Source organism: Centrocercus urophasianus, unplaced genomic scaffold, assembly GCF_019232065.1.
Source record: "Centrocercus urophasianus isolate 14NV4802_14NV808 unplaced genomic scaffold, USGS_Curo_1.0 seq_29, whole genome shotgun sequence".
NCBI lineage: Eukaryota > Metazoa > Chordata > Aves > Galliformes > Phasianidae > Centrocercus > Centrocercus urophasianus.
Genome location: NW_024884855.1, coordinates 466,665 through 494,555, shown reverse-complemented (window position 1 = coordinate 494,555; position 27,891 = coordinate 466,665). Strand labels below are relative to the sequence as shown.

At 60.1% G+C, this 27,891-nt stretch overlaps 5 protein-coding genes across 7 annotated transcripts in view; 4 read left to right on the top strand and 1 right to left on the bottom strand.

Annotated features, from left to right (window-relative positions):
• The first annotated feature begins 601 nt into the window (after window positions 1–601).
• On the top strand, window positions 602–8,825 carry SEPTIN12 (septin 12). Of its 2 annotated transcripts, XM_042828257.1 has the most exons (11): window positions 602–656; window positions 2,276–3,130; window positions 6,638–6,811; window positions 7,080–7,208; window positions 7,335–7,416; window positions 7,496–7,633; window positions 7,714–7,831; window positions 7,913–8,008; window positions 8,083–8,179; window positions 8,331–8,382; window positions 8,498–8,825. In XM_042828257.1, exons 1-11 carry the CDS (start codon window positions 602–604, stop codon window positions 8,646–8,648), a joined length of 1,947 nt encoding a protein of 648 aa, XP_042684191.1. In that variant the 3' UTR covers window positions 8,649–8,825. The 2 variants fall into 2 exon arrangements, with proteins under 2 accessions (XP_042684191.1, XP_042684192.1); XM_042828258.1 differs by lacking the exons at window positions 602–656; window positions 2,276–3,130 and adding an exon at window positions 3,972–4,075.
• A 341-nt stretch (window positions 8,826–9,166) lies between these two features.
• MYADM (myeloid associated differentiation marker) lies at window positions 9,167–10,304 on the top strand. The gene has a single exon (XM_042828272.1). The coding sequence runs from the start codon at window positions 9,324–9,326 to the stop codon at window positions 10,188–10,190; it is 867 nt and encodes a 288-aa protein (XP_042684206.1). The 5' UTR covers window positions 9,167–9,323; the 3' UTR covers window positions 10,191–10,304.
• Window positions 10,305–12,210: 1,906 nt separating this feature from the next.
• Window positions 12,211–16,627, top strand: LOC122165373 (cytoplasmic phosphatidylinositol transfer protein 1-like). 2 transcript variants are annotated; one of them, XM_042828269.1, is made up of 10 exons: window positions 12,211–12,269; window positions 13,120–13,199; window positions 13,356–13,504; window positions 14,306–14,394; window positions 14,516–14,523; window positions 14,609–14,680; window positions 14,796–14,891; window positions 14,960–15,115; window positions 15,179–15,242; window positions 15,817–16,627. In XM_042828269.1, the coding sequence occupies exons 2-10, from the start codon at window positions 13,152–13,154 to the stop codon at window positions 16,080–16,082; spliced, it is 948 nt and encodes a 315-aa protein (XP_042684203.1). In that variant the 5' UTR covers window positions 12,211–12,269; window positions 13,120–13,151; the 3' UTR covers window positions 16,083–16,627. The 2 variants fall into 2 exon arrangements, with proteins under 2 accessions (XP_042684203.1, XP_042684204.1); XM_042828270.1 differs by lacking the exon at window positions 12,211–12,269 and having other exon boundaries at window positions 12,410–13,199; window positions 15,053–15,115.
• A 206-nt stretch (window positions 16,628–16,833) lies between these two features.
• MSS51 (MSS51 mitochondrial translational activator) lies at window positions 16,834–19,228 on the bottom strand. Its single transcript, XM_042828267.1, has 6 exons — window positions 19,050–19,228; window positions 18,688–18,843; window positions 18,353–18,477; window positions 17,604–18,167; window positions 17,142–17,235; window positions 16,834–17,044 (listed from the first exon to the last, which is right to left on the bottom strand). The coding sequence occupies exons 1-6, from the start codon at window positions 19,226–19,228 to the stop codon at window positions 16,834–16,836; spliced, it is 1,329 nt and encodes a 442-aa protein (XP_042684201.1).
• CFAP70 (cilia and flagella associated protein 70) overlaps window positions 19,227–27,891 on the top strand; it is a 26,754-nt gene continuing 18,089 nt past the window's right edge. The window contains 10 exon segments of the mRNA XM_042828161.1: window positions 19,227–19,339; window positions 19,722–20,083; window positions 20,194–20,357; window positions 23,159–23,345; window positions 23,695–23,793; window positions 24,049–24,128; window positions 25,139–25,315; window positions 25,652–25,834; window positions 26,305–26,396; window positions 27,473–27,572. Of these exon segments, the coding sequence (XP_042684095.1) occupies window positions 19,227–19,339; window positions 19,722–20,083; window positions 20,194–20,357; window positions 23,159–23,345; window positions 23,695–23,793; window positions 24,049–24,128; window positions 25,139–25,315; window positions 25,652–25,834; window positions 26,305–26,396; window positions 27,473–27,572 (1,557 nt within the window).

The window sequence follows — 27,891 nt, the reverse complement described above, 5'->3', positions numbered from 1 at the left end:
CAGGATGCAGCACCATGGAAACCCAAACGCCCAGCAAACCCCAGCCCTAAATGCACAGCCTGAAATTCACACTTTTCTCCTCTTTTCCAAGCAGGAAATCACTGCGAGTACAGCAAGTCCTCACATCTCCCCCCCTCCCACAGCCAACAGAGCCGGGTTGGGTGGGCGCTGGGAGCAACCCTTGGAGGGGGGGGGAGGGGGATTGCAGGTCGGAGACCCCTTTGCTGCCCTCCGTGGGGCCGGGGAGGGGATTCCCAGCTCTGCCCGTGGCTTTCAGAGAGGGGAAAGGGCCGCAGCATCGCGATGGGGCCGGAGAGGACGGGACCCCCCGGAACCAGCCGGCAACGCCACGCCTGTGGGATGCGGGTGGGGGGGATCCGGCCGGGGCGGGATGCGGGCAGTACCTCCCCCCGCCGCCCCCGCCCCCCTGCAGCCCTCCCCTCCTCCTCCCGCTCTTTCACCTCCTCCTCCTCCTCCTCTCGCTCCTCTCCCGCACAACCCGAGGCAGCCGCCGCCGTCCCGGCCCGATCCGCTGCTCCGCTCCGGCTCCGCTCCGTTCTGCGGTTCCCATGCGGGGCGGCCCCGCGTCCACCCCCCGCCCATGGCCCGGCTCTCGGTGAAGGAGCACCTGGACGGGATCCTCAGCGACTTCGAAGGTGAGGTCGGGACCCCCCGCCCCGAGCCTCACCCGCAGCCGCGTTTCCCCGTGGGTGCGTGAAAGGCTCTCCCCGCGTGTATCTCCGCGTGTACGTACGTGTGTGAATGGTCTGGATGGTCCATGTGTGTCTCTGCACCGCCCCACGCGTGCATCCCGAGACCCGCGTGGGCTTCTCCCACTCTGTACAACCGAACGGGGCTGGGCAGCTTTGACGGGGGAGAGGGGGGATCCGGCAACAGCGAGACTTGGCTTTTTTGGGGTGTGTGTTTGTCTTTTCTCCCCCCCCCTTTTTTTTTTCCTTTCCTCCCCCACCACCCCCCCCCCCCCCCCCCCCCCCAAGTCCCCCCCTCCGCCGCTCGCCGGGGTCGGGAAGGGGCAGCTCGGGGAGGAGCGGGCGGAGAAATCCGACCTGGGGCGGCTGCTGCCCTCGGCGGGAGGAATGCAGCACCTACCGGGGGGGGGCACGGGGTTCAGCGGTGGTAGAAACGCGAGGAAGGGGAGGGTGCAGAACCCCTTGTCTCTCTCCACCGCCCTCCCCGGCAGCCCCGGGCTGGAACATACCTGCCGGCCCAGAGCTGTTATTAGCATCACCCCCGCCCCGACCCCTGACCCCTGTGCCCAGCCCCGGGCACAGGGCGGTGACCTGGGGAGGGGACGGGGCACCGAGCCCCAGCTCGGCCTCTTTGCCCAGGGTCCCCATCGTCCCCCAAGTCCCCATCATCCCCATTACCCCTGGGTCCTTATCATCCCCTGTGCCCATCACTTCAGGTCCCCATTTCTCCCTTATCCCCATCGCTCCCCGTGCCCGTTCCCATCACCCGCTGCTGACGAGGCCTCGTGCTGCACACACGGCAGAGCGGCGGGGGGGTGGGGGGGCTCCGTGGGAGCTTCAGCTCCCGGCGCTCTCCGTGGGGAGCCGGCACCAAACGGAGCCGCTGGGGCGGATCTGGCAGGAGCGCAGTTCCCGGGGGGGCCGCACTGCCGCTTCCTGCCTGTGGGAGGGGTTAATGGGGGTGGGGGGGTCCCTCCATGTAGACCCACCGCGGCGCTGCAGCCAGAGGAGAGCAGCTTCCAGAGTAGTGGAGTGTCCCGATGTGCCCAAAGGGCTGCGAATGGACTGGGGGAGCACGAGGAGCGTTCAGCCCCAGGACACAGCGCGGGTCCCGACCCTCCTGTATGCATCTGCCTGCTTGTGGTGGAGGGTCAGAGCCCTCCTGGCAGGGGCTGTACGGCTGTAGGGTGGGAGTGCCATCTGATGGCTGTGCCATCAGTAGGCTTCAGGGTTAACGCACCGGAATAAGGCAGGGATCCTGCGCTGAGCTGTGCTGAATGAGGGGGGAGAGCAGCAGCTTGGGCAGGGATCTGGTTACGTGGGGCCGGATCCCTTACAGGGGAATAAAGCGGGCACTGTGCGGTGCGGGGAGCCGGGAGCCACGGCACCAACCCACAGATAAGTGCTGGGGAACAAAGCCGAGGGGCCGGCAGCACCGATCTGGTTTCCCATCTGGGCTGGGCTCACAGACTGCCCTTTGGCACCCGGTGCACGGGGGGAGCCCCTAAAGTTGCAGTGCCACCGAGCCCCAGTGCTGCCCTCACAACCTCTCCGTCTCTCCCCAGCCCTCAAGAAGTCGTTCGAGGCAGAGGATGCAGGTGATGCTCCCAGATCCCCCACTGCGTCGCTGCTGTCTGTGAGTGCCACCGAGAGCCACCGGGTGTTGCAGCCCGGCCCTGCACCACACAGCCCATTGCTGCGGGGTCAGCACCGTGCTGGCCGGGCTCCTGGCAGCATCACCTCCTTCCAGAGCCACACGGGGCCGGGCAGCGACGGTGAGAGCCTGCGCAGCTCCAGCTCCAGCCTGGAGAGCCCCGCGGCCCCCCAGCCTCCTGCAGCCTCCCTGGCTGCCGACTCCTGCTTGAAGAAAGTGCCATCGCACGGCTGCGTCTTCCCAGTGGAAGCAGAATGTTCCCTGCATGTGGCCGCCGGGCACAGCTCGCTGCCAGCACTGGACCTGCACATCGCCGAGGAGCCAGGAATCCCCCTGCCAGCCCCACACCCCACACAGCCATGGGGTGCCCACAGCCCCTCTGCCCTGCTCCACACCCGCCTGCCTTCCTCCTCCTCCTCCTCAGGTGGTGAGATGGCCCCAGGGCTGCCCCGCACCCAGCTCAGGGTCAGTCTCAGTGCCAGCCCCTGCCTGGCTCGCCCGACCCCCCTGGCTGTCACTGCAGCCACCGGCCCCGGGGAGGGGCTGCTCCCCCCAGCTGCACCCTTCAAGCTGGTGTCACAGCCACAGACGGTGCAGGTGAGCTCCCAGCCTGCCTTCCTCGGCGGGGTGGTGCTGGGGCCAGGCGCCCCATTGGCACTGAGGAACATCGGCAGCACCGGCCCCACCGTGGGGAGCTGCTTGGTGATGCCACGAGGGCTCGGCCAGGCTGCAGATGGATGCTGTGCCACGGTGACACTGGAGCACGGTAGGACTCTGTCCTTTCTCTGGGTGTGACATTGCCACCTCGTGCCACCACTGCTGGTGCTGGGGACTGGTGGTGGTGGGGATGTGGTCACAGTAGTCAAAGCCTCTCAGGATCCCTGAGCCGTTGCTCCCATCTCCACGTTGTTCCCGTGCTGGTTGCTGCTTTCATGATAGTGGAGATGTGTGATGGCCACGTGTTCCAGGTGCCACTTGAATGTGTGGCTGTTGGTGGCAATGAGTGGCACCGTGCCCTGCTCAAGAGCCACCATGCAGCCTGGCAGCACCCCATGTTCCCCTCCATCCCCTTGCCCTGGGGAGCCCGGTCACAGCACGGGGCCACAAGGCACCAGGCTCAGCTGCATCCCCATCCATCCCCAGGGCACTGCCGTCCTCGGGGCAGGACGCCACGGTGGCCGCCTGTTTGTGTGCCTGGGGAGAGCTGTCTGTGTGCCTGGGGAGCACTGCTGTCTCTCTCAGGTGTCTCGCATGCCGCCGTCGCCGCGGCTTTAAGTACTGACGCGCGCAAAGGCATCCATCCCTCCATCCCTCCATCCATCCCTCCGCTCGGGGCTGCGTGAATCATGCGGCAGCAATGCCCGTGACCGAGCCGGCCCGGCAGCGCCCGCGCTGGGGGACACGCTGGGGACAGTGGTTCGGGTGCTGGGGACGGGATGGGATGGGTCACGGTGTGGGCGTGAGCCGGAGGGCAGCGGGCAGGCGCCGGGACGGGGACGGTGCGCTCCCGGGCGCGCTCCTCTTTTCAGGAAGCGCCGAGCTTCGCTCCACGGCCGCCCCGTTTCACTTCCACCCAGCGCCCACGCAGCGCCCCGGGGTGAGGAGGAGGAGGAGGAGGAGCGGAGGAGGGGCCGTGGGCTGCAGCCTCCTCCTGCCTGCACCCCAGGAGTTATTCGGCCGGTGAGCGGTGACCGGCTCGTGGTGCAGCAAGGTAGGGGTGGCCGAGGGCGCGGGGCGAAGGGCAGGGTGGGTGTGCAGGTCCCTTGGTGTGTGGCGTGGGGCCGCTCGATGTCACTGCCGGATTTCAGTCCCCACTGACACGGCAGGGCCCTGCGCTCTCACTTCTGCTTCTGCTTGCGGCTCTGCTTGCATCTCTGGCCATGGGGACAACCGTCGCTGCTGTCCCGTCGGGTTGTGAGTGGCACCGCCACTGCGGCATGGCCACTTCAGGCTCTTCTGTGGGCTGGGGACCCGCACCCCATTGCACTTCATCTGTGCAGCGGAGCTTCTGGGTCACGGGGCCGCAGTCCTGGCGATGCGCGCTCCTTTCCCATCCCCTCCTGCCCACCTCCACCCCCTGAGCTTATTACAGACTTCCCGGCCAACATGCCGATTAACGCCGCATCAGTAATTAAACCATGCTGGGAGACCACGAACCCGGGTTTACCCGTCCCAGCCTGGAAAATAAACCCTCCTCAATTAGCCCAGAACAGGTCTGTCTGCAGGGAGCCATTATCCGGGGCCACATGAAGGGATAATGTTTGTGTCTGCTTGGCTTTGCCATCGGCACGGCTCGGCACAGCACAGCACAGGGTGGGAGGTGACGGCCGTGCTGGGAGCCTGGTGTGGGTGCCACCCTGGGAGGACGTGGGCACCTCGCAACCCAGCGGTGAGGAGGCGTGAGGGGCAGGTAGGGGGTCTGCTGCTTGGGGTGGGTTTGAGGAGCAGAGGATGAAAGGGGATGCGCAGGGCTGTGCTGTGAGCAGGTAGCACTCTGTGGTGGCCGCGGGGGGGACAGTGGGGTAACACAGCAGTAGCTCTGTTACTCGGTTCCGGATCTGTCCTGGTGACCGTGATGCTGCGGTGGGTGCATGGGGGGTTGGGTGCTGTGCTGAGTGGTGGGCAGGACAGGATAGGGCCCTGCAGGCAGCGCCCTGCCACCACCTCCCCCCCTCCACCCCCCCCCCGGCCAAGTGGGTGTCACTGCTGTCACCAGGAAGTCCTGGTGTTTTGACATTTCCGAGGAAAGCCCCAGCTGAGTGGGAGGGTGCTGCGGGCAGCCGGAGCCCGGCTCGTGCTGGGCTGTGTCAGGTTTGGAGGGGAACATCTTCCCCCTGGGAGCACCCTGGGGTGGTGTCACCAGGGCATCCCATCCCAGCTGCTGCTGTCCCCAGCTCTAGTTGTGGTCTGGCACCCACAAGTGGGCACGGGGTGCCCGGGCCCCCACTCTGAAATGCCATTTCTGCATGTCTGCTCCATCCACCTCCCAGCATCTTCAGGCCAGGTGCTGCGTGTCCCTCGTCTCCAGGCCACATGGCACATGGCTGTGCCGGCAAGCTGCCGCCCGAGCCTTACTGGTGCCAAGAAATGGGCTGGCACATATGTGCCATGCAGGGAGGCTGCAGCGTGGGCCGGGGGACGCAGGCGCCGTGGGGCACTGCGGCATCGGGGTGGGCAGTGCTGGGCGTGGGGGTCCCCGGTGCCTGAACCCCCAATGCCAGGTGGGTGACAGCGCGTGCTCCCCTTGCCCTTTGGAGACCTGGAGTTGTGCAGCCGGGACACCCATGCGATGGGTGCTGGGGTGATGGGGGGACGCTTGGAGGAAAGGGTGTCACTGTGCTGAGGTTCCCATTGCCGCTGGCGGGGCTTGGGGCTGAGCGTAGAATGGGCAAACTCAGTGCATGGGTGGGAGAGGAGGGGAGGCGGGGAGGCTGGGTTATTGCCATGCTGGGCATGTGCAGGAGCAGCCGGGCTGCAGCCTGTATTTGAGCCCAGTAGGGTTGGGACCAGGTTGCAGTGCTGCGGTGACAGGGACCGGGGACAGCCTCATCCTCAGGAGGCTGTGTGGGAGTGGGGACAGCGCATCATCACAGAGGTAGGACCCAAACAATGGCTGTGCCAGGAGGGAAGGAGGAGGGGGAGGAGGAGGGGAACAGACAGCTCTGGGGGCCCTCAGCCACCACACAAAGGCTGGGGCGGGGGTCTCGGCTGCATGCCTTGTGGTTGCCAGGCTGCTAGTCACCTGGTGGCCTTGCGATGGCACCGCTACTGTCACCCACTGTCACCTCCTCGGGGTCAGCTGTGTGTCAGCACCAGCACCACAGTGCTGCCACAGTGCCGGGAGCGATGTGGAGTGACACATCGTGTGCCATGCCCAGATCCCCCTGTGTGCACCAAGGCTGTGAGGCGAGGTGTTCACCGGGGAGGCGGTGCTGGTGGCCGTGCTGGTGACACCACCGCTTGTGGAGCTGCGGGGGGCACGATGGAGGGCACAGGTGGCTGTGGGCACCAGGATGTTGGCAGAGCCCCAGTGATGCCACTAAGGGACAGCCTCGTCCCCATGGTGCCAGGAGGTGGCATGCCCCGTTGCCGTGCTTCACCTCGCCGGCTGCCAGGAATGCGCCGGGGCTGTGTGCCCACTGGCGTGGCTGCTGCTGGGGCAACGGCAGCAGGGTGAGCAGCACCGAAGGCATCCGGCTGTCCTCCTGGGAATGGTAGTGTGCTAGGTGCTGGTTTTGGGGTGTCCTGCTGACACTGTGTTCACTCTGCACAGGGAGCAGCCTGGAGCCCCAGGAGCGCAGCATGGAGGCAGCGGCCGTGCCCCAAGAGTTGCCCCCTGACCGTGGGGTGCACGAGCTGTTTGGGTACGTGGGGATCGAGGCCGTGCTCGAGCAGATGAAGGTGAAGACCATGAAGATGGGCTTTGAATTCAACATCATGGTTGTCGGTGAGCGCCTGCAGGGTTTGGCTGCTGGGAATCTGATGCCACCGTGTGGGCAGAGAGTTGGGGAACTCAGGCTTTGGGGAGACTGAAGCAACAAGAGACTGAAGAAGGATGGGTCTCATAGTGCGGTGGCGTGGCTGTGCTCCCTGCACGCGAGGAGTTGGGCGTCCCAGCTTTGTCCTGCAGGATTGGGGTGCTCCCAAGCAGAGCTATGGTGGGGAGTTATAAATGCATGGGAGGGGACAACGTGGAGCCGTCCATGTCCTCACAGGGCAGAGCGGGCTGGGGAAGTCCACCATGGTGAACACCCTCTTCAAGTCCAAGGTGAGCCGCAAAGCCTCGCAGCCTGGCCAGGAGGAGCGCATCCCAAAGACGGTGCAGCTGCAATCAGTCACCCATGGTAAGGTCACCAATGTGTCCACAAAGCCATGGGAGAGGGAGGGGATGGGGGGGTGAGTGAGATGGAAGGGACCCCCACCTCGGTCTCCTGCTTCTCTTTAATGCATGGATCCCTCTGATCCCACAGTCATCGAGGAGAAGGGTGTGAAGATGAAGCTGACGGTGACGGACACGCCAGGATTTGGGGACCAGATCAACAACGACAACTGGTAGGAAACGGCCACTGTGGTGGCATTTGGGAGAGGCTAAACCCCAACGGGGCTGCTCTGATCCATCCCCTGTACCCAGCTGGGAGCCCATCATCAAGTACATCAACGAGCAGTACGAGCGGTACCTGCGCGAGGAGATCCTCATCACCCGCAAGAGGAAGATCCCGGACAGCCGGGTGCACGGCTGCGTGTATTTCATCCCCCCCACGGGGCACTGGTGAGCGCCACGGCGGTGACCCCGCACCCATGGGTGCTGCCAAGGGGTGGCAAGGTGACAGCTGTCCCCCCCTCAACCAGGCTGCGTCCCCTCGACCTGGAATTCATGCGGAGGTTGAGCAAGATCGTCAACGTGGTGCCGGTGATTGCCAAGGCTGACACGCTCACTCTGGAGGAGCGGGAGGAGTTCAAGCAGCGGGTGAGGGGAGGCACAGGGGGCTCCTGGCCCTCCTGCCCCCCTGCTGTTGTCTGGCAGCCCCTTACACCCCGTGTCCTGCAGATCCAACGGGACCTGAAGGCCCACGCCATCAGCGTGTACCCACAGGAGGATTTCGATGAGGACCCAGACGACCGGTTGCTCAATGATAGGATCCGGGTGAGTGTTGGGAGGCTGGCGCAGGGGGGAGCGTGGGGGCACCCTGGGGTGACCTTGTTCCCTGGATCCCAAAGGAGAAGATCCCATTCGCCGTGGTGGGGGCGGACCAGGAGCACCAGGTGAATGGCAAAAGGGTGCTGGGCCGCAAGACCAAGTGGGGCATCATCGAAGGTAAGGGCAGCTCACAGTGTCCCCAAGGAACAGGACCGGGCTGGCACCAGGGCACCTCGCGGGGAGCAGCGCCCAGAGGTGCACCCCTGCATGGTGGGTGCTGTCCCCACGGCACAGAGCCGACCCCACAGCTCTCTGCCTTGCCTTGCAGTGGAGAACCCGGCACACTGTGAGTTCCCCATGCTGCGGGACCTGCTCATCCGGTGAGCCGGGGTCGGGGTCACACCTCAGAGCACCCCGGGCTGGGCAGCTGGCTCTGGGCGCCCCGAAGCTGCAAGGGGTGCATGAGAGTAACATGATGCCTTGCTCCCTGGGCAGGTCCCACCTGCAGGACCTCAAGGACATCACCCACAACGTGCATTACGAGAGCTACCGCGTGCGGCGGCTGAACGAGAGCAACCGGCCAGCGCCGAGCTCCAACAACGGGCTGCCAGGCAGGGATGAGGATGGGGACGAGAGCAACCTCTGAGCCCTGGGGCCCGACCCCATGGCAGCACCTGGCCCCCACCCCACAGTGACTGTGCCACCTCAGCTTGCAGCCGCCCCAGCCCATGAGGACAAACAGAGGGGGCTCCCGGGGTGTCCCCGAGCTCTGCTGAGACGCCCGGAGCCCGCTCAACATTAAAGGTGAAAACAGAACCTTCAGCATCCGCCATCCCGCAGTGCCACCCTCTGTGCTGACAGCCCTACAGGTGGCAGCAGGACTCCCTGCCACCACCCCGCTGGCGCCCGGACTTTGAGCCTCTTATCGGCTGCGGCCGCACCAGGAGGTGGCACCCAGGGGTGCGGAGCTACACCCAACCGCTCCCTGATGGGCACGTCCTGATGGGTGGTGGGGGAAGGGGGGGTGTGCCAGGTTAAGGGGGGAGTCGTTCCTGATCCCAACCCCTTGCTCACGCATGGCACGGCGTGGGGTCTGCTGGGAGCTGTTGGGGAGCTCAGGAGGCCGCGTTTTGCCCCCGCCCCAGGGCAGGGCGCTGGCTGGCTGCCAGCACCCTGCCCCCCCCCCGGCTCGATCTGCAAGGCTCAGCCCCTTATTAATGATCCACCCACAGCTGGCTGTGCCGTGCTGGTGGCAGCAGTGGGGCCGGGGGGCCCGGTGCCCCGCCCTGAGTCCCGGCAGCCCTACAGGCACGACGCAGCCATGGCGGTGGTGTCGGTGAACTGGAGGGCCGTCACCTCCTGGGTGGGCATCGCACGGCTTTTCGCCGTCCTGCTGTCCTGCCTCTCCTTCAGCCTGGTGGCCTCCACCGGTTACTTCAGCGGGCCCTACGGGACGTGGTGCATGTTCACCTGGTGCTTCTGCTTTGCCGTCACGCTGTTGGTGCTGCTGCTGGAGCTGCTGGAGCTGCCCCCCAAGCTGCCCGTCTCCTGGGACGACCTGACGGCTGCCTTCGCCATGCTGGCAGCCCTGATGGTGTTCACCAGCTCCGTGGTGTTCCCGTCCGCCTTCATCTCCAGCCCCTGTACGGGTGCCCGCTGCGCACGCCAGGCGGCTGCCACCGCCATGTCCTGCCTTTGCTTCCTGGCCTACGCCCTCGAGGTGGGGCTCACCCGCGCCCGCCCGGGGGACATCAGCAGTTTCCTCTCCACCGTGCCCGGCTTGCTGAAGGTGTTCGAGGCTTACGTCGCCTGCCTCATCTTCTCCCTGCTGGATTCCTACAGCTCCTACGCCGGCTTGCAGTGGTGTGTGGCCGTCTACTCCATCTGCTTCATCATCACGCTCCTCATCATCCTCTTAACCATCGGCCGCTGCCTCAGCTACATGCCCTGCCCGCTGGAGAAGGTGCTGGTGGCCTACAATGCTCTGGCCATGCTGATGTACCTCACTGCTGTCATCATATGGCCGCTGTACAGCTTCAACGGCCGCAGCCGGCCCGATCCCTGCAGTACGAACTGCTGGTGGAACAAGAGCCTTGGCGTCACCTTCCTTACCATCTTCAACTTCCTCGCCTATCTCGTGGACCTCGTCTACTCCACCAGGATGGTCTTCATCAGGGCCCCTTCCTAAGGGATGGGGGGTTGTGGGATGCAGTGCCGTGTGGGGCCAGGGAATGTAGAGCTGAGGAAGAGGCCGATGCCTCGGAAAGCTCCATCCCACCAGCCGTATGGGGTGCTGGGTGCTCTGGGGGTCGGGGGGGGGGGGGGGGGTTTGGGATTAAATTGGGTCGTTTTTTGCTTTTTTCTGCCTCTCTGCTTTCTTCCCCTTTGGCTGTGGGTGGGAGCGCTGCCCCACAGCAGCCCTGAGCGGCTGGGCAGGGTCAGGGGGGCACCGGGTTCCTCCTCTCTCCCACCCACTGCAGGTCAGTGGGGCACAATCAGGAAAAACCCAAGCTGGCTGCCTTTTCTTGGCACCTGCACGGGGTCCTGTGGAACGGGTTTGGGAGGAATGCAGCTGCTGGGGGGGCCAGATCCCTGAGCACTGACTGTGCTGTCACCGGGGTGGGAGCCCCATTGCTCAGGGCACGCTGGCTGCATGGCCATGCATGCGTTACTCCGTGGCGGTGGAACCAGGACGTTCCCTGCCTGGGGACACACACAGTGCCACCCATGGCCCTGTAGTCCCTCTGGGTGTGGCACAGCACGGTGGCACTCCGGGAAGAAGGATGCAGAGCAGGGAGGTGCCCAGCAGGGAGGGCACCCTCCACTGCACTCCCGGATGTGTGCTGGGCACCCAGGGTGTCCCCACGCTGTCCCCAAGCCGTGCTGTGCCCCTACATTCTGCATCCCCAGGCTCTGCACTGCTGTCAGCGCCCATTCGCAGGCTCCACCTGCTCCTTCCCCAGTGCCACCACCATCGCTCCAGCACCTTGTCCACATCACCTCCCATCCCATGGCCATGTCCTCTTGTGGGGACAGCACTGCTTGACCTTCCCCCCCTCCTCCCAGCAGGTCCCACTGGAGCCACTCACAGCCTCCCAAGGCAGAAATTTTTTGAGCAAATAAAGGAAAAGCCGCACACCCCAGCTCAGCCCTGCCCAGCACTGAGCAGAGCTATTTTTAGGGCTGGAGTTGATTGAAATTCATGGAGGAAAGGCACGGCAGCACGTGGCAGCTGTGCTGGTGAGGAGCTGCAGTGCTTTGTGGTGGTGGCACATCAGCTACGGTGAGGCTGGAGTGCAGGTAGGGGCTGGGCTGGGGGGTGGGCACTGGGAGGCACTGGGGATGTGGCATAGCACAGGGCGTGTGGTGCTACCAGGACCTGCTGAGCCCTCGTGGGCGCACAGAGCACTGGCAGCAGATGATGTTGGGTTGGGGCTTACCAGTGTTCTGTTGTGCTGTGCTATGGGGAGCCCCAGTGCCATTCTGTGGGGAGCACCAATGCCATGCTATGCAGAGGACTGATGCTATGCTATGGGTTGACCTGGTGCCATGCCATGAGGAACACTGGTGTCACGCTACGGGGAGCATCAATGCGATGCTATGGGGAGCCCCACTGCTATAGGGGAGGGCTGGTGCCGTGCTATGGGATGAACTGGTGCTCTGCTGTGGGGAACACCAACGCCATTCCATGAGGAGCACTGGTGTCACGCTATGGGGAGCACCAATGCCATGCTATGGGGAGGACTGATACCATGATATGGGATGAATTGGTGCCATGTAATGGGGAGTACCAATGCTGTGCCACGAGGAGCCCCAGTGCCATGCTATGGGGAGCCCCGTCGCCATTCTATGGGTAGGACTGGTGTCATGCTGTAGGATAAACTGGTGCTATGGTATGAGGAGAACTGGCATCATTCTGTGCCGTACTATGGGGAGTCCCTGTGCCACGCTGTGCCATGCTATGGGGAGCACTGGTGCCATACTGCTGGGTGAACTGGTGCCATAGTATGGGGAGCATTAATGCCACGCTATAGGGAGCCCAGTGCCGCGCTATAGGGCACACCGGTGCCGTGCTGCGCCGTGCTATGGAGCTTCCCGGTGCCGGTGCAGTGGCGGAGCGGTGCCGGTGCGCGGCGGATTCCTCCCCCTAGGGGTCGGTGTGCGCCGGAACGGCGGTGCGGGAGGCGGCAGCTCCTGCGCACGGCCCGGGGCGGCCGGGACACGGCGGGGAGCCGGGCAGCGGGGAACGGAACCGGCGAGGACCCGGGTGAGTGCGGCGGGGCCGGGGCGGGGACCCCCACTCACAGCCCCGAAGGCGGCGGGCGCTGCCCGGGAGATGCGAGGGGCGGGTGGCGGGGAAAGGCGATGGAGCCCCCGGACCCTCCGTCCCGGTGAGCGGCGGGAGGCAGCGCGGTGGTCCCCGGGCTGTCCCGCTATCACGCGGCTGTGCCACACGCCACGGCCACCTCTGTCGCTGTCGCTGTGTCAGCCCGCGCGGATGAGGGGCGGCTTCTTCCCCATCAGCTGGAAACCCCCGGGATGTCCCTGTGTTCCCCGGTGTCCCCGGCCGGACCAGTCGCGCCCGGACAACCCCATCCGCCACCCCCGGAGGGGCAGGTCTGAGTCAGCTCGGGGTCACTGCGTGAGGCTGTGTCCTCACCGTGTCCCCGCCGTGTTTCCTGCGGATGGAGTACTCCATGGGGCTGGGGGGAGCGGGACAGCCCGGCAGTGCCCCACCCGGGACCAGTGTCACCCCGGAAAGGGACCCAACGGAACCCCGACCTCTTGGGGACACGGCACGGGTGGAGCAGAACTGGGGTGTTTGGGGTCTGTCTCCACGGGCACCAGCAAGTATGATGCCACCCGTCACTGGATGGGAACGCAGCACCCCCATGGGTGGTGCTGTTTGGGGGTGTGCTCCAAGACAGCTGCACGGCAAGGAAGGGGTTAAGGCACGCTGTGAGGTATCGGGGTGTCCCCAACCAGGGGTACACCCGGGCAGCTCCTCGTACCGGTGACCTCACGGCACTGCCATAGCAACGCCGCATGAAATCACCGGCGCCAACGTGAGCATCCAGCCCGGCACCCCGCTGTCACCACGCACCGTGTCCCCCCAGGATGAGCTGTGCCCACGTGTGACCCCGCCACCATGCTGGTCAAGGAGTACCGCATCTGCATGCCACTCACCACCGAGGAGGTGAGCAGTGGGGGTCCCGTGCCACCCTCTGGGGGCGAGCACCGAGCTTTTGGGTACAGAATTCTCACTTTTGGGTGCGAGCCTGGGACCCCTTGGCACACCTCATCCCCGTGCCTGGTGCCTTTGGGGCTCAGCGTCCCCTCTCGTCCACCGCAGTACCGCGTGGGGCAGCTGTACACCATCAGCAAGCACAGCCACCAGGAGAGTGAGAAGGGTGAGGGCGTGGAGGTGGTGCGGAACGAACCCCACGAGGACCCCGTGCACGGCCCTGGGCAGTTCACCGAGAAGCGTGTCCACCTCTCCAGGTGAGGCATACAGCCTGGGGAGGGATGGGGGTCCCAACCTGCCCGAACGCCGGGAGACATTGCTGTGCTGTGACCTCATCGTGCATGCCCCCGTCCCTGCTCCCCAGATCTGCAGGGGATAGCATCACCCAGGCTGCAGCCACCTCTAGAGAGATGCACCCAACTTCGGGGGCTGCAGGGATGCGCTCATCTCCTGCAGTAGCCCCATCTTCCAGGGGCTGCACCCATCTCTGGGGTGTGCATCCATCTCCTAAGGATGGCACCGTCTCCCAATGCACGGCTCAGCGGGGATCCAGGGGTGTCCCCATGTCCCTGCATTCAGCCCCAGGTGCCACAGGGTGGCTGCTGGCACACAGTGCTGCTGTCCCCGTGTCCCCGCCGCCAGCTGCGGCGTGTGGCCAAGAGCACTCCGGCTGCTCCCCCAGTAGGGAGCCACTGGCGTTAGACAGGATATTTTTAGCCACGGCACTCACGATTCTCCTCTCGGGATGTTATTTATAACACCAGAAAATTAATCAAAAAAAAACCACCACCCGGCTCCCCGCTGCTGGGAGGGAGGCAGCCCACACCGTGAGAGCCCAGGGTGGGGACTGGAGCATCGTGAGCACCGGGCTGTGGGGAGATGGAGTGGGCCTGGGGCAGGGATGGGGGTTCTGGGGCGATGGGACTCCTGGAGAAGGGATGAGGGGTCCAGGAGCTGTGCTTGGCGGGGTGGGGGTGGATGGCATCGGGCTGTGCCGTGCTCCTGGGCTGCACCCTGCCCTCCTGGCAGCACCGACCCTGTGCTGCCTTCCCCCACAGCAAGCTGCCCAGCTGGGCACGGGCGGTGACTCCCCGCATCTTCTACATCACGGAGAAGGCCTGGAACTACTACCCCTACACCATCACTGGTGAGTCCCAGTTGTGAGGACGGGGCACTCGACACAGCCTGGCTCCGCAGGGTCCTGGCACAAACTCACTTCTCTTTTTCTCCCCCCTCAATGCTGCTCTGTGCTGCCGGTGTCCCTGCAGAGTACACGGTAAGGGATTGGCATGGGGAGACCTGGTCCCTTTCCTCTGGGGTGGGTGTCCTCAGGGTGCAGCTCCTGGCTGCTCTCCCCACAGTGCTCCTTCCTGCCCAAGTTCTCCATCTACATTGAGACCAAGTACGAGGACAACTGCGGGGATAGCGAGAACGTGAGTGGCACTGCCCACGTCCCTCAAGTGTCCTTCCCTGAGACCCAGCAAACTCATTGCGGGGAACACGTGTGGTTGCTGCCATCCCCTCTCACCCCCCCCGTCCCCATCCCAGATCTTCCACAGCGATAAAATCCTGGGTGACCACGAGGTCTCCTTCCTGGACATCGCCTTTGATGAGATCCCCGAGCGCTACTACCGCAGCCTGGAGGTAACGGGGTTCTGAGGGTGCCCTGACCCCACCCCCTGCCCGGCTCACAGCCCCACTCTGTGCCCCAGGACCCCCGGTTCTTCAGCTCAGCCAAGACGGGCCGGGGGCCGCTGCGGGAGGGCTGGCGCCAGCACACCAAACCCATCATGTGTTCCTACAAGCTGGTGACCGTCAAGTTCGAGGTGTGGGGGCTGCAGACGCGGGTGGAACAGTTTGTGCACAAGGTGAGGGGGCGAGGGCACGGTGGGGCCCACACAGGCGTGGGGTACTGAGGGCCGCTGTCACAGGTGATCCGGGACATCCTGCTGATAGGGCACCGGCAAGCCTTCACCTGGGTGGACGAGTGGTGCGGTGAGTCCCTGCCATTCCCCGAAGCCACCCACCCCCCTGGTGTCCCATACCCCCATGCCCCTGCTCCAGCTCACTGCCTGCTTCCCTGCACGCCTGGGACCGTGCTGGACAAGGCTTGGCCGAAGCAGCACTGTGGCCAGACAATCCAAAACAGCCACCATTGGGGTCACCACTGGGGCCAGTACAGCTCTCTGCCTTCCAGACAGGTTCCTGGGAAGGTTTGTGCCTTCAATGCGTGCCTGCAAGTGGCCACAGCCCAAAGCTAGGGAGCCAATACCCCTATTCCTCTGCCTGTACATACACTTTGGCACACACCAGTGGTCCCCATGCACATGGAGTGCCCCTGTATCCCCTACATGGCTCAGCATCCCCTGCCTGCACTATCTGCCTTTTTGTCCCCTCCCCATGGAATCCTGCTGCCACCCTCCTATTCCTGCCTGCCCCTCTGCCCCAGCCCTTGTCACCTTCCCTGTGTGCAGCTCAGCGGGGACGCCGTACCCAGGGCTGGCACCTTGAGGGACTGGGGGACGCTGGGTTTGCCAGAGGTGGCTGTGATCCCGCATGTGCTCGGCAGGCATGACGATGGAGGAGGTGCGGCGGTACGAGAGAGAGACGCAGGAGGCCACCAACGAGATCATCGGCCTGGTGGCCCCCACCATTTCGGTCAGCGAGGTGGGGCAGCCCACAGCCACTCACTCGGCCCCCGCCAGTGCCCCCTCCACCCCTCTCGGCGACGACGCCCCCGACTTCCTCGCCCCCCCCAAAGCTCGGCCCCGCAAGAAGTCAGCGCCGGAGACCCTGATGCTGCCTGCGCTGCGGGAACGTGCCAGCGCAGAGTGATGCCGCACCGCGCTGCTGCACCTTGCCACCTCCCCAGCCAGACTGTCCTCTCCTCCGTGCCAGCCCTGCCACCCACCTCATCCCCTCCGACAGCTGCTGACCCCAAAGGGGGGACCTGCCATCAGGGCACGTGGGAGCCTTGTGGGGTTGTCGGTACCCCTGAGCCGCTGTGGGAGCCCAGGTGGGACACTGTCACCATTGCCGTGCTGGAGCTGCTGGCTCACTGGGAGGGGACACTGGCAGCAGCATCAGGCCATGGTGGCATCCCGGCACCTGGTGCAGCCCCTTGAGCCTGAGTACTGCGGCGCTTGGGGAGTGATGCTTGAGCAGCACCCTGCAAGGTAGGCACTGGGCACAGGAGGGTGGGCATGGGAGTGACGGTGACAGCCCAGTGCCACCTCCCGGGGTTCCCCATGGGATGACTGGGGCAACCCCAGGCCCTGCAGCTGAGAGCTGTGTCAGTGCGAGGGGTGCCAGGGCATGTTCAGACCTGTGTTTTCTTTGGGAAAACATTGGCCTTTTCAGAAATAAAGCTGGAGACATGGTGACTGGCTCCTGGTGGTGGTTTATTGGGCCCTGCAGTGCAGAGCTGTGCTTGTGCTGTCCACCCACATGGCACACACTGGACACTTCAGCTGGGCTGGGAAAGGCAGCAGTGAGATTGGGGTTTGTGGGGAAGGACAGAGAGGACTGAGCTGGGTCAGCTCACCGATACCTGCAGCTGCACGGATAGAAACAGCTCCTGTCCCTGCTAGTCATCATCGCTATCACCATCCAGCTCCCTGAGAGAGGTGGCTGGCCCCAGCAGGGTGATATAGTGAGAGCTGCAGTACACAGGTGCCTTGTTGGGGCTGGAATAGACCTGCTCGGGCCGCAGTGAGGCAAAGGGGTTGGCAGCATAACCTGTGACGCACGTCTCCAGCTCCACCAGGATCTGCAGTGAGGACTTCAGCTCCTGCTCACTGCCAGGAGAGAAAAAGAGGACTCTTGACTGCTCAGCTGGGGTGTTCTCCATAGGGACATCCCTGCAACCAGCTGGGGGCACGCTGAGAGACTCACCTGTAGACAGTGAAGAGAGTGGGCAGGCAGTAGTCCCGCAGAAGCAGCAGCGTGGGCAGCCAGCCTGCCATGAGGTCGTGGCAGGCATGGAAACCTGCAGGGATGCAACCAGTGAGTTGGGCACACAGCTTGTACTCCTCACCCCACAGAGCCCAGCTGGCACAGCATGAAGCATAGCCTCACTCTGTGTCACAGACCCCATCTTGCTGAGGTCAGAAGGACTGAGCACCCTTAGCAAGGAAAGGTCCTGTTCCCTGCCAGGCTCCAGGTCCTGGGCTGAGCCACAGAACTGAGATGCAGAGCCCAAACACAGGGACCCCTTTGGGTGCTGCTGGTGTCTGAACCTCAGAGTGTCACCCACTGTGAGTGGTGGCCCATCGTGGCTCGGTGCACAGCCAGGGCAAGCCCTGGGCACCTCCTGAAGTCCTCAGCAGCCTCAGGCTCTGCACCCTGGGCACTCACCTGGGTGGAAGCCCACCACCAGGTCAGGGCGGGCTGCCATCTTGGTCTCCACTTGGTCTTCCCAGAAGTCGTGGTACAGACCCTTGTAGCTGCTGAGATAGATCCTTCCCGGGGGTCCCGACGTGGCCAAGGGGGGCCTCATGATGGGTCCATCTACCACATCAACCCCCACCATCACCACCTCCATGCCCTGCTGGCCTGGGAACATCCGTGCCAGCTCATCATAGTCTGTCACCCGGGTGTTGAGGGTCTCAACGTGGGACGCCCCCACCACGTGAATGGTGAGAGGCTTGGCAAGGGGATCGATGCCAAACAGACGCAGCCCCAGGCCGATGGTGAGTGGCCGTGAGTGGAAGTCAGTGACGAGGCGCCGGACAGACTCACGCAGCTCTCCATCCTCTGGTCGTGGTTTGCCTGCGTTGGCCCAGAGGAGGCTCATGTAGCGCCCAGCCAGGACAGAGTCCAGCTTCTCCTCCAGCTGCTCCTGCATGGAGAACCAGTCCTCCCAACCTGCCACATCCCCAGCGGGTTTTGTCCAGGTCTCCGTGGGGAAGGGAATGTCACCTGGGGGCAGAAAAGTGGCATCTCAGTGGTGGTCCTGCAGGACAAGGCTGTCTGTCCCCACCGTGGCTGCAGGATATAGTGGCAGAGCCAGCTTGGGGTGACTAAAGCAAGGAGGAGGGACCTCACACGCCCAGGGGGTAGGCTGTGGGGAATGCATGGAGTGGGAGCAGCATCCCCTGACCCACCTGTGAAGATGAGCCACTCCACCAGCCGGTCCAAGGCCACCAGTTTCAGCTTCTTGCAGAACTTTTTGTGCACAGGCCAGTTGGCACGCTGGCATGCCACGCTGCAGTAGTACACGTTTTGACATCTGGGAGGAGAGAGGCAGCATGCCCAGCTTTGGGGGTGGCCAGGATCACACCCACTGAGCCACCCTGTAATGGCTGCATTGCCATTGGGGGCAAGCGAGCTTGCAATGGGTCTGGCACCCCCAGCCTCAACCCTGGTCCTTGGGCTAAGCTTGCCCTTTTGGGAGCCAGGGGACATCCAGCCCCACACTATTGCACTGCTTCCTCCATACCTCTTGCATCGCCGGAGACTTTTGGGATCAGGGAGGGCATCAGGGAGCTTCTTGCACTCGGCGCAGAACTTGAAGGTGTCCTCCATCTTCTGGAACATGTCAAAGTAAGTCCGGATGCCAAAGTCACTGCCCTTCTTCCTCCCATCCATGGCAGACCTGAAGGAAGCCCAGACACATCAGGAGGTGAGCAGGATCTGTCCCATCTCAGCCAGGCGGGAGTCCTCCCTCTAAGCCTGCAGGATTTCAGGCTGGCTGGGGACAAGGAGCCCTGTGTGTCACTTTGCTCTGAGGGGAGCTAGGGCTGGGGGGGGGAAACAGGGGATGCGACACCCACACAGCCCACCCTGGCTGCTCCCACTCACTTGTAGTCCTCGTAGCTCTTCATGTTGAGCTTCTGCAGGATGACGTGGGACAGCCCCGGCACATTGCTGTCCATGGCCTGGAAACCCAGAGAGTCCATGTCAGGAGCCCTCGCCGCTGCCGGCTCCTTTGCAGACTTCTTGGAGGCTTTGCGGCCTGCACCTTGGCCCCGCTGGGCCATGCTGCTGCAGCACACGGGGCTCTGGGATTGCTCAGCTCCCCAAGGAGACCCTGCGGGTGTCCCAGCGCCCGTCCCTGGAAGCAGGGTGCTGACCGGGGCGGACACACAAACGTCCTGCTCCTGCCAAGGGAGGGCTGAGCTCAAATGTCAGCCCCAAGAAGGCCAGGCTTCCCTGCGGGCATCTGATAGCGAAGCTATTCTGGTCAGCGCCTCCCAGGGAAGGGGGCCAACCCCCATGGGGAGGGATGTGGGAAAGCAGCAGGGTGATGGCAGGCTGCCCTTCTCCTGGCCCTTTGCTCCTGGATACCCATGCCTAGAGCAGGGCGCTGCCTCACCCCAAGAGGCACAGAGCAGGGGGGCTGAGGGTCTCCATCAGCCAACCACAGGTGAGGCTCAGTGACTGACAGGCCCCACGGCTACTGCTAGGGCAGGGAACAGGATGCAGATTAGTCTGGGGGTGCTGGGGACACGCTGACATTTGGTTTGGGGACAGGTCCCCAACCCCACAGGGGCTTGGCAAAGGCTGCCCACACCCAAGATGGCGGCGAGATTGGCACACGCTCCCCTGCGCTAAGATCTCGCGAATGTTGGCAATCTCGCGAGACTAGCTGGGTTGCCGTGGTTACGGGAAGCCAGACGCGGCGCCGCACGCCCCTGAGGCAGGTGAGGACCCGGGTTCGCGTCCCGCCGCCGCCGAGCCCGGCTCCCGGGGCTGACGTTGGTTCTTTGGCCGCTCCACACGCCCAGGTCTCCTCCCGGCTCCTCGGGCTCTGCGGTAAGGGTGCTGGGGCGCGGGGAGCTGCAGGAAGCCCGCACTGAGATCTCGGGAAGGGCTCTGCTGCCTTTGGCCCTCCCGTGGGCTGCAGGTCTGGGGTTGAGCTGAGGGATGGCCGTTGGCAGGGCGCCTTGTCTTCCTCCGCCTCAGAACGGTGGGCAGACCCTCCTGTCACAGCTGAAGGAGAAAGCATTTCCACGTTTCTCTCATTCTTCTTCCTGCAGAGCCATGGAGGTCCCAGTGGGGCCATCTGCCATGGAGTCCTGCCCTCCTGAGACATCTGCGTCTGCTCCCGAGACACTGCCGTCACTGAGAAACGTGGTCCAGATCACTGTGGTGAAGGCTCAGGACCTGGTAAAGCTCTTCTGGAATATCTCAGCTGGTTTAATCGATGAGAGCTGAGCAGAGAGGGTCCTGATGGATGAAAAGCTGAACGTGAGGCAGCAGTGTGTGATGACAGCTGGGAAAGCAAACGGGATCGTGGGCTCCATCAGCAGAGGGGTGGGCAGCAGGGACAGGGAGGTGACCGTCCCTCTCTGCTCTGCTCTTGTGAGGCCCCATCTGCAGCACTGCGTCCAGGGCTGGAGCCCCCAGGACAAGCAAGACGGGGAGCTGTTGGAGAGGGTGCAGGGGAGCCACAGAGATGATCAGGGGCTGCAGCACCTCCACTGCAAAGACAGGCTGAGGGAGCTGGGCTTGTTCAGCCTGGAGAAAAGAAGGCTGCGGGGTGACCTCAGTGCAGCCTGCAGTACCTAAAGGGAGCCTACAGACAGGAGGGGAGTCAACTCCTGAAAAGGGTGGATAACAGCAGGACAAGGGGAAATGGTTTGAAGCTGAGGAGAGGAAGATTGAGGTTGGATGTCAGGGGGAAGTTCTTTGCTGTGAGAGCAGTAAGGTGCTGGAACAGCTGCCCAGAGAGGCTGTGGGTGCCCCGTCCATCCCTGGAGGTGTTCAGGGCCAGGTTGGATGGGGCCCTGGGCAGCCTGGGCTGGTATCAAATGAGGAGGTTTGTGGCCCTGCATGTGGCAGGGCGTTGGAGCTTGGTTATCCTTGAGGTCCCTTCCAACCCAGGCCATTCTGTGATTAATTGTATGACTTCTTGTGCTGTGAGCCCACTCTAGAGTGGATGTGAGGTGGCAGGGCTGAAGGAGGGCTGTCGGCCTCTGGCTTCTGCCCCACACTGAGGGCTTGCTCATGCAGACTGAAAGATGAGAAGTAATGGCTTTAAGTTACACCAGGGGAAGTTCAGATCGGATATTAGGAAAAAAAACATTCACAGACAGCAGTGATGCAGTGGCACTGCTGCCCAGGGAGGTGGGGGTGTCACCATCCGTGGAGGGGTTCAGAAAACGTGGGGATGTGGCACTGAGGGGTTTGGTCAGTGGGTTTGGGGGGGTGGGTTGGGGATGGACCTGGGGATCTGAGAGGTCTTCTCCAACCCGAATGATTCTATGATTCTAAGGCTTGTGCTTCTCTTAGATTCGGGAACACACCTCCTCAGCAGCAGTCCAGAGATGCTCTGGTGCTTTGTTGGTTTGAAATGTGTCTCTGTGCATTCCCTGCCTTGCTGTCTGTAAATGGCTGCTGCTTTTTTTAAGGAAAGCACAGTGAAAACTATTTGATGAGACAAATAAGCCTAAAAAGACCTGTCCCGAGGTATAAAGCCATATTTTCAGCCCAGCTACCACAGTGCTAAATTGAATTGAAATAAATAGAGTGGCTTTAGATTTCAAAAAGTGGTGACTCCAGTGCACTTACAGTGCAAGACTGACCTAATTCAGACTAATACATAACTACTGTGATTTCCATGTGCTGTGTGATAACCCAGCTGTTCTTAAAGTCTTCTAAAGGAACTGGAATTTGGGAGGAAATGCTTGCTGCTCTGCTACAGCTGCAAGAAGAGAAATGGAAATCCCTACCTGAGCTCTTGCAGCAGATAGAAAAAGCAAATCAAAAGCATCTAAAAAAATAAAATATATATATATCTATATTAGTGTTGCAGTATTTGAGTCCCTCTCACACTGTTAGGTGTACAAACAGCACTTTAGGTGAGAATTAGAAGGTAGAAAGGAAGGAAACCGTGCTGAAAATAGTAGACCAGTGGTCTGATTGTGTCTGGGATATTGCTTTGTCCTAGTAGAGGCTATGGCTAAAGGGGAGAGGCTTACAAACATGCAATAACAGCAATAATATGGAAAAGGTCCAACTATGTTAAACATGGAATCTGTTTAATTAGAGTTGTAGGGAAGAATGAGAGGAGAATAAGATAATTAATGGGAAAGGTTAATTGGATTCTTCTGTTTAGCCTTTCGCATAATGCATGCTGGAGGAGGCAGTCAGCAGGACAGAAAATTAAAACCAGGTGAATGAAGTCTCATTTTGTACAAAAGCCAACATGGAACTAATTAACCCAGTGACATGGAGAGCAGCAGCTCAGGGCCCGGCCCTGCAGGTTAGGTTAGGCATCCTTGCTGCTGAGGATGAAAGAGACACTCAGTTTGGGTACAGTGGTTCCTGCCTGCAGGGAGGGTGGCCACTCTGGATGGAAGAGGGAACTGTGTTTCTCCTGCAGGGAGTTCCTCCTGGAGCTGCTCTCGTCTCTTCCTTGCCCTGCAGTGGAAGTGCCTGCTGCACGGGGCTGTCTGGGTGTGTGGCTGGGAGGTGCTGTGCTGTCACCATGCCTGTTCACCTGCGTTTGTGACCTTTGGTGGAGACGTGTTCAAACTTTGACCTCTTCATCTCTGTGTAAGACTGGCCTAGCAGCATGCTCCAGAGCTCCCCAAAGAGCTTGCTGGAGCCCTGACTTGATTTCTAGGCTTGATTACACAGCCATGTCAGCTCAGAGACAACCTTCTTAGGACACAACAAAAATCCCAGCCTTCCTGGAAGTTCTGTATCAATGGGATATTTTTGGATATGCTTTAGCTATGACTTTCATCCCCTTCTTAATCCCCGAGTGTGGTGGAGCAGGAAATGTCCTTCCTAAAGACAGGTCTCAACACAGCTGTGATCTGTGCTTCTTCCCCATTCTTGCAGTGGAACAACCAGAGTCTCACCAATGTGCTCTGTCCGGGCTGGGGAACTGAAGCTCCCTCCCAGAGGTGACTTTGTTCTGTTGCAGACCAACTGCTTTATCTGCTATCTGTGTTTCACAGAAAAGTATCAGAAGTGACACGTCGATCACGCTGGTTCGCGTGGAGTACAACGGAGTGATCCTGGGGGACTCCTCCAAGACTGATGTCTCACCAAACGGGATGGCAAACTATAACTTCACGGCCAGCTTTGAGTACAGCACTGATGGGCCCAACTCTTGGGTCAGCATCGCACAAAAACCTGTGCTTTGTAAGTACCTGATGACGGATTCTCACTCCTTGGAGGGGTGGAGGTGATGCTGTCAGCTGCTGCGCTCTGCCTTCTTGCTTCAGGAGTCACATGTTCAAGAATAGCACTTAAGCAGCAGCAGTGGGGGAATCTCAGCCCTTCTGTTCTCCTCTGTGCCAGCTGGAAGAATCCCCTTTCATGTTGGCTTGGCCCTTTGGCTTCACTGTTCTTGTCAGCCATGTGAGGTGATGCAGGAGCACGTGCTAGAGCTGACACAGGCCCTTTCCAGCCCCTGCCAGAACTTACTGCTCCAAACTTCTCTGAAGCTGTTTGAGAAACACTGCCAGCTCCTGTCTATTTTTCTCTGTAGTGACAGTGATAGAAGTGTTGCAGAAGGAGAAGAAGCAGAAGGAGGAGAAGACCATGCCACTCGGCCAAGCTGTGCTGGACCTTCTACCTCTGCTACAAGGTACAACATGGACTTCCACAGCTTCTGTAAATGCTTCCTGCTCCCTGCCACTACTGATCTTTGCTCATGGACTCCTCATCATAAATAACCTCCTCCTGACAAAAATTGACTTCTTAGTCTTTAGAAAGCTGGGGCTGAAGGGGAGGGGATGGCAGCAGCAGCTCAGCTGTAGGAGTTGTAGCAGCACAACTTTAAGGCTGTGGTTTTCTGCAGAGGGTCTCACTGTGTGCTTTCCTCCTTGCTGGTTCTTCTCAGGACAGTGTTCATTTACGGTCTTGGCTCCTTTGTATGCAGTGTCTACCTCTCCATCAGAAAGCCTTCACCCGGAGGCCAAGGTATGTGGAATTTGGAACTGTTCCTTTGCTCATTCGGCTCTCTGCTGCTTTTTAATGGGGCAGACGAGCATTACTCAGCCACCCAGCTCGTCACAGATATATTACAGCCCTATATATTAAAAGCTTGGAGGCTTTTCGTACTCCCATTGACGTCTGTCCCAAGGTGCTTATGATAGGTGAGGTCGTGCTAGGAAATGCTAATGTGTGCAGCTACCAAATTGCCTTGGAAAAAAATATTCAAGATAGAAATCATAGCGAAAAATCAGAAAAAGGCAAAGGCAGGATTACCTGCCCAACTTCATTAGTCTTCCTTTCTATGAATAAAATGTCTCACAGTCTATTATTGCACAACCTCCAACTGCCTTTCCTGCAAGGCCCTCATTCATTCAGCAGATTGAAAAGTACCCAGTGAATAAAAACAGGGAGTGAAGTAAGAGAGTGGAAAAATGTCTGACTTTGCTCCCGAGTCTCCATCTACTTATCGCCATGAGTGAAGAAGGTGGATTGGTACTGCATTTGCACTCCTGTATTTAAATGATATAATAAGCAAGGCATGGAAAGGGCCACCCATTAGGGAGGAAAGATGATGACAAATGCTGAACAGCTGGCTTTTCATCGTGCAGCACCCATCTGGGGTCGGGCAGGTAGCTAATGACTGTACACAGTGCATGGAGATAGGGCAGAGCTGAAGTACAGCCGCAGCTTTCACACGCTCTGGATCATGAGCATTGTTTTCTATCCCTGGTGTTCTTCCTTTCTCTGTCAGAGATCCTGACTATACAAGTGCTGTGCCTCCTGTAGGCTCTGATGTGAACACACAAATATCACAATTCGGACATAGGAAAGAATTTTGTCCTTTCTTGTGCCCATCTGTTTCCTTTAGCACCTGAAGTGAGGAATGAGATAACATTATACATTCTAGCTTCGGGTTTCTGTTTGCTTCTCCCTGAAGAGCAGAGAATTACACCTGTCTAATTATTAGCTGTTTTTTAAATCATTTTTTCCTGCAGTGTGCTCTTGAAGTGTCTGTGTGCACCAAAAAGCCCCTGCTTTCTGCAAGTCAGCTGTCAGATGGTAACTTCCTGAGTGTCACGCTGGAGGCAGCTTATTCTGTCCCTGAAGAATTTGTTCCCACTGGACCATCGCACAACTACATGGCTTGCTTGCAAGTACCAGCAGTTGGGAAGGTGAGGTTGGGTCCTGGCACAGTGAGGTGGGTGTCAGCTGCTGCAGAGCAAGTTGTTGTCCCCCACCATGGAACAGTGAGCAGCCCATGGGGGTACAGCCCTGGTGTTTGTGTAACACAGATAAAAGACTGTGTGGTAAGACTGGGGATGAAACTGGCAGTGTTTTTCCACGCCATGATTTTTTTTCTCCCTTCTCTGTATGCATGTGGTGGAGTTTGTTCCTCAAGCCAGGCCCCTGCGCTGCTTCCTTGCTTTGTTAAGCACAGCTTGGAGCAGCTGGCACTTGCTTTTGCTCGTGTTGGAAGCAGAAGTCTTTTCATTCTCGTGTCTCTTTAGAAAGAAGTCCCCTTGCTCTTCACGAATGGCATCCTGAAGCTTGGTGGTGAAAAAGAACCATTACCCCGACCCAAAAAATGGTCTCTTACTAATATCCTGGCCCCTGGAGCTCTGAACATACCCAACTCCTTCATTCTTGGTGGTCCCTATGAGGATGAGGATGGAGAGCTCAACAAGACAAAGGTGAGGAAGGGCTGGCAGTGTTCTGGCTGGAAGAGAACTGTCAGGCCTCCCTGAAGGCACTGATGAAGACTTATAGATTACAGGAGGAGGAGGGGGAAGGTGGCTGGTCAAGCTCTTTGTGCAGTGTCTGGGCATGGAGGTGTTTCTGCAAGCCAGCAGGCATGCTGGCTTACCACAGGCATGCAAACACACTGCAGTAGAGCTCCCAGGGGTGCATGTGGCAAATCTTGTCCTCACTCCCGAGCTGCTGGGCTGAAGCTTTGTATTGCCTCTTTGTGAGCCAAGCTCCCAGTGCTGTGGCTGCTAACTTACTCTGCAAGGGGATCCCATGTTGGGTGAGTGGGACACCTCTCTGAGTCATGTTCTATCCCAGGGAGCATTTTAGGGAGGTGATTTGGGGATGATGCAGGCTGTGGAGTTCACTCTCTTGGCAATATATACTACACCTGACCATATATTACATCTCCCAGGACAGGAAGTTTAGGATCCAGGCAGAAAGCACGAAGAGAATCGTATGGGACACAGAAAGACGCTGTTACCTGGATCCTGCTGCAGTACTCGTGTAAGGGGCACAGGAAGCTCCCAGCACTGAGTGATGAGGGGAACTGCTCAAGAATGCACTTAGCTGACCTGTCTTGGGCAGTGAGAAGCAATGCGCAAACATTCTTAGACCTCTTATGTGGCCATACATCTCCTGTGCTGTCTGCTGGCTGGAGGTGCTCGTGGTAGCAAGAGAGCACTTTAACTGCCTTTAATTGCTGGCAGCAACTTAGCTCTGCAACGGTGGGAGAAGATGAATTGGCTGTAGTTGCTGTCTTCAGGCTGTAAATGCTCTCTTTTGCTGCCAGCAGTTGGAGCTGGTTACTGTTCCTTCTGCAGTGCAAACACTTAATGACGGCTGTGTTCCCTCCCATGACCTCTTCATCACTGCCACCTGAAGGTTTGAAGGAAGGGGGGCAGTCGTGGTGAACCCACACAGCTTTCCTCTTAGCTGCTAATTGAGTTTTGTTGAATTCCCAATATATTAAAATCCTTTCACTCTACGTGGGCACTCTTCACTTGCTTTTTTATTGGATAAACAGAACTTTTAATAGCTGTAGGTATGCTCAAGATCAGGATAGGCATCCCACCTCTCTTTGACTCTTGCAACGCTCTTGGCCTCAGCTTCTCCATGGTTATGCATTTCACAGCCAAGGAATTTCTCATGTGGAAATATTCCTTTCTGTCTGTTGGGGTTTTGTTTCCCTTCTCACCACATACATACGTATTCCTCAGCCTGGGATCCGCTTTGGATTTGTACTAACATTAATCATGTTTCTTTTTTTCCTTTTTTTTTTTTTTGTTTGGCTTCAATTCTGATGTCACCAAGAGAGAGAAACTGTGTGTGTTGCTCTCACAATCATTTTATAGCTGGTAGTGCCATAAATGCATACAGCAGTGGGTGGAAAGGAACACGTCCCAGGGCTTCCTAAAGTACATGTCTTTCAATGGTGCAATGCTGGTTGCTCTGTCATGGGAGTCGGGCAGCGTAAAGCCAGGTGGGGGGCTTTGGGACTGCTGGGACAGAAGGGAGGGCAGCGTGGCTGGATGGGGAGAGCTTGGGTTCTGCAAATTCTCAGTGCCTTCCTCTGCATTCAGCCTGAAGAAGCGCATCGTGGAGTGCCAGTACTGGCCTGTGGAGGTCTGCAGGATGCCAGTGACCTCGTCCAGCAAAGGGAAAACCAGCAAAGCTGACAAGGTAGAAGTGGGAAGGGACACGTTGCTATGGCTTGTGGAGCAGCGTTGTGTCATTGGGCACTTTTTTCTTCCACGCCTTTGTTACACCAAAACCAGCCTTGAACCGGCCAAAGCAAGTCAGAGGGCTGGAGGCTTTGTGAAGGGTTTAATCGGCCTTATAGAGCTGCTAAATAAACAAAGGAGGGTGAGATTTTTTTCCTAAAAGCTCACAGGCGTGTAGCTTGGTGGAAAAGGGTCAGGGAGGGGGCACTTCTTGAGAAGTGGAGTAATTCATTAAGCTTATCTTCAGCCAGTGTTGTTTTGGTTTTGGCTTTTTTTGA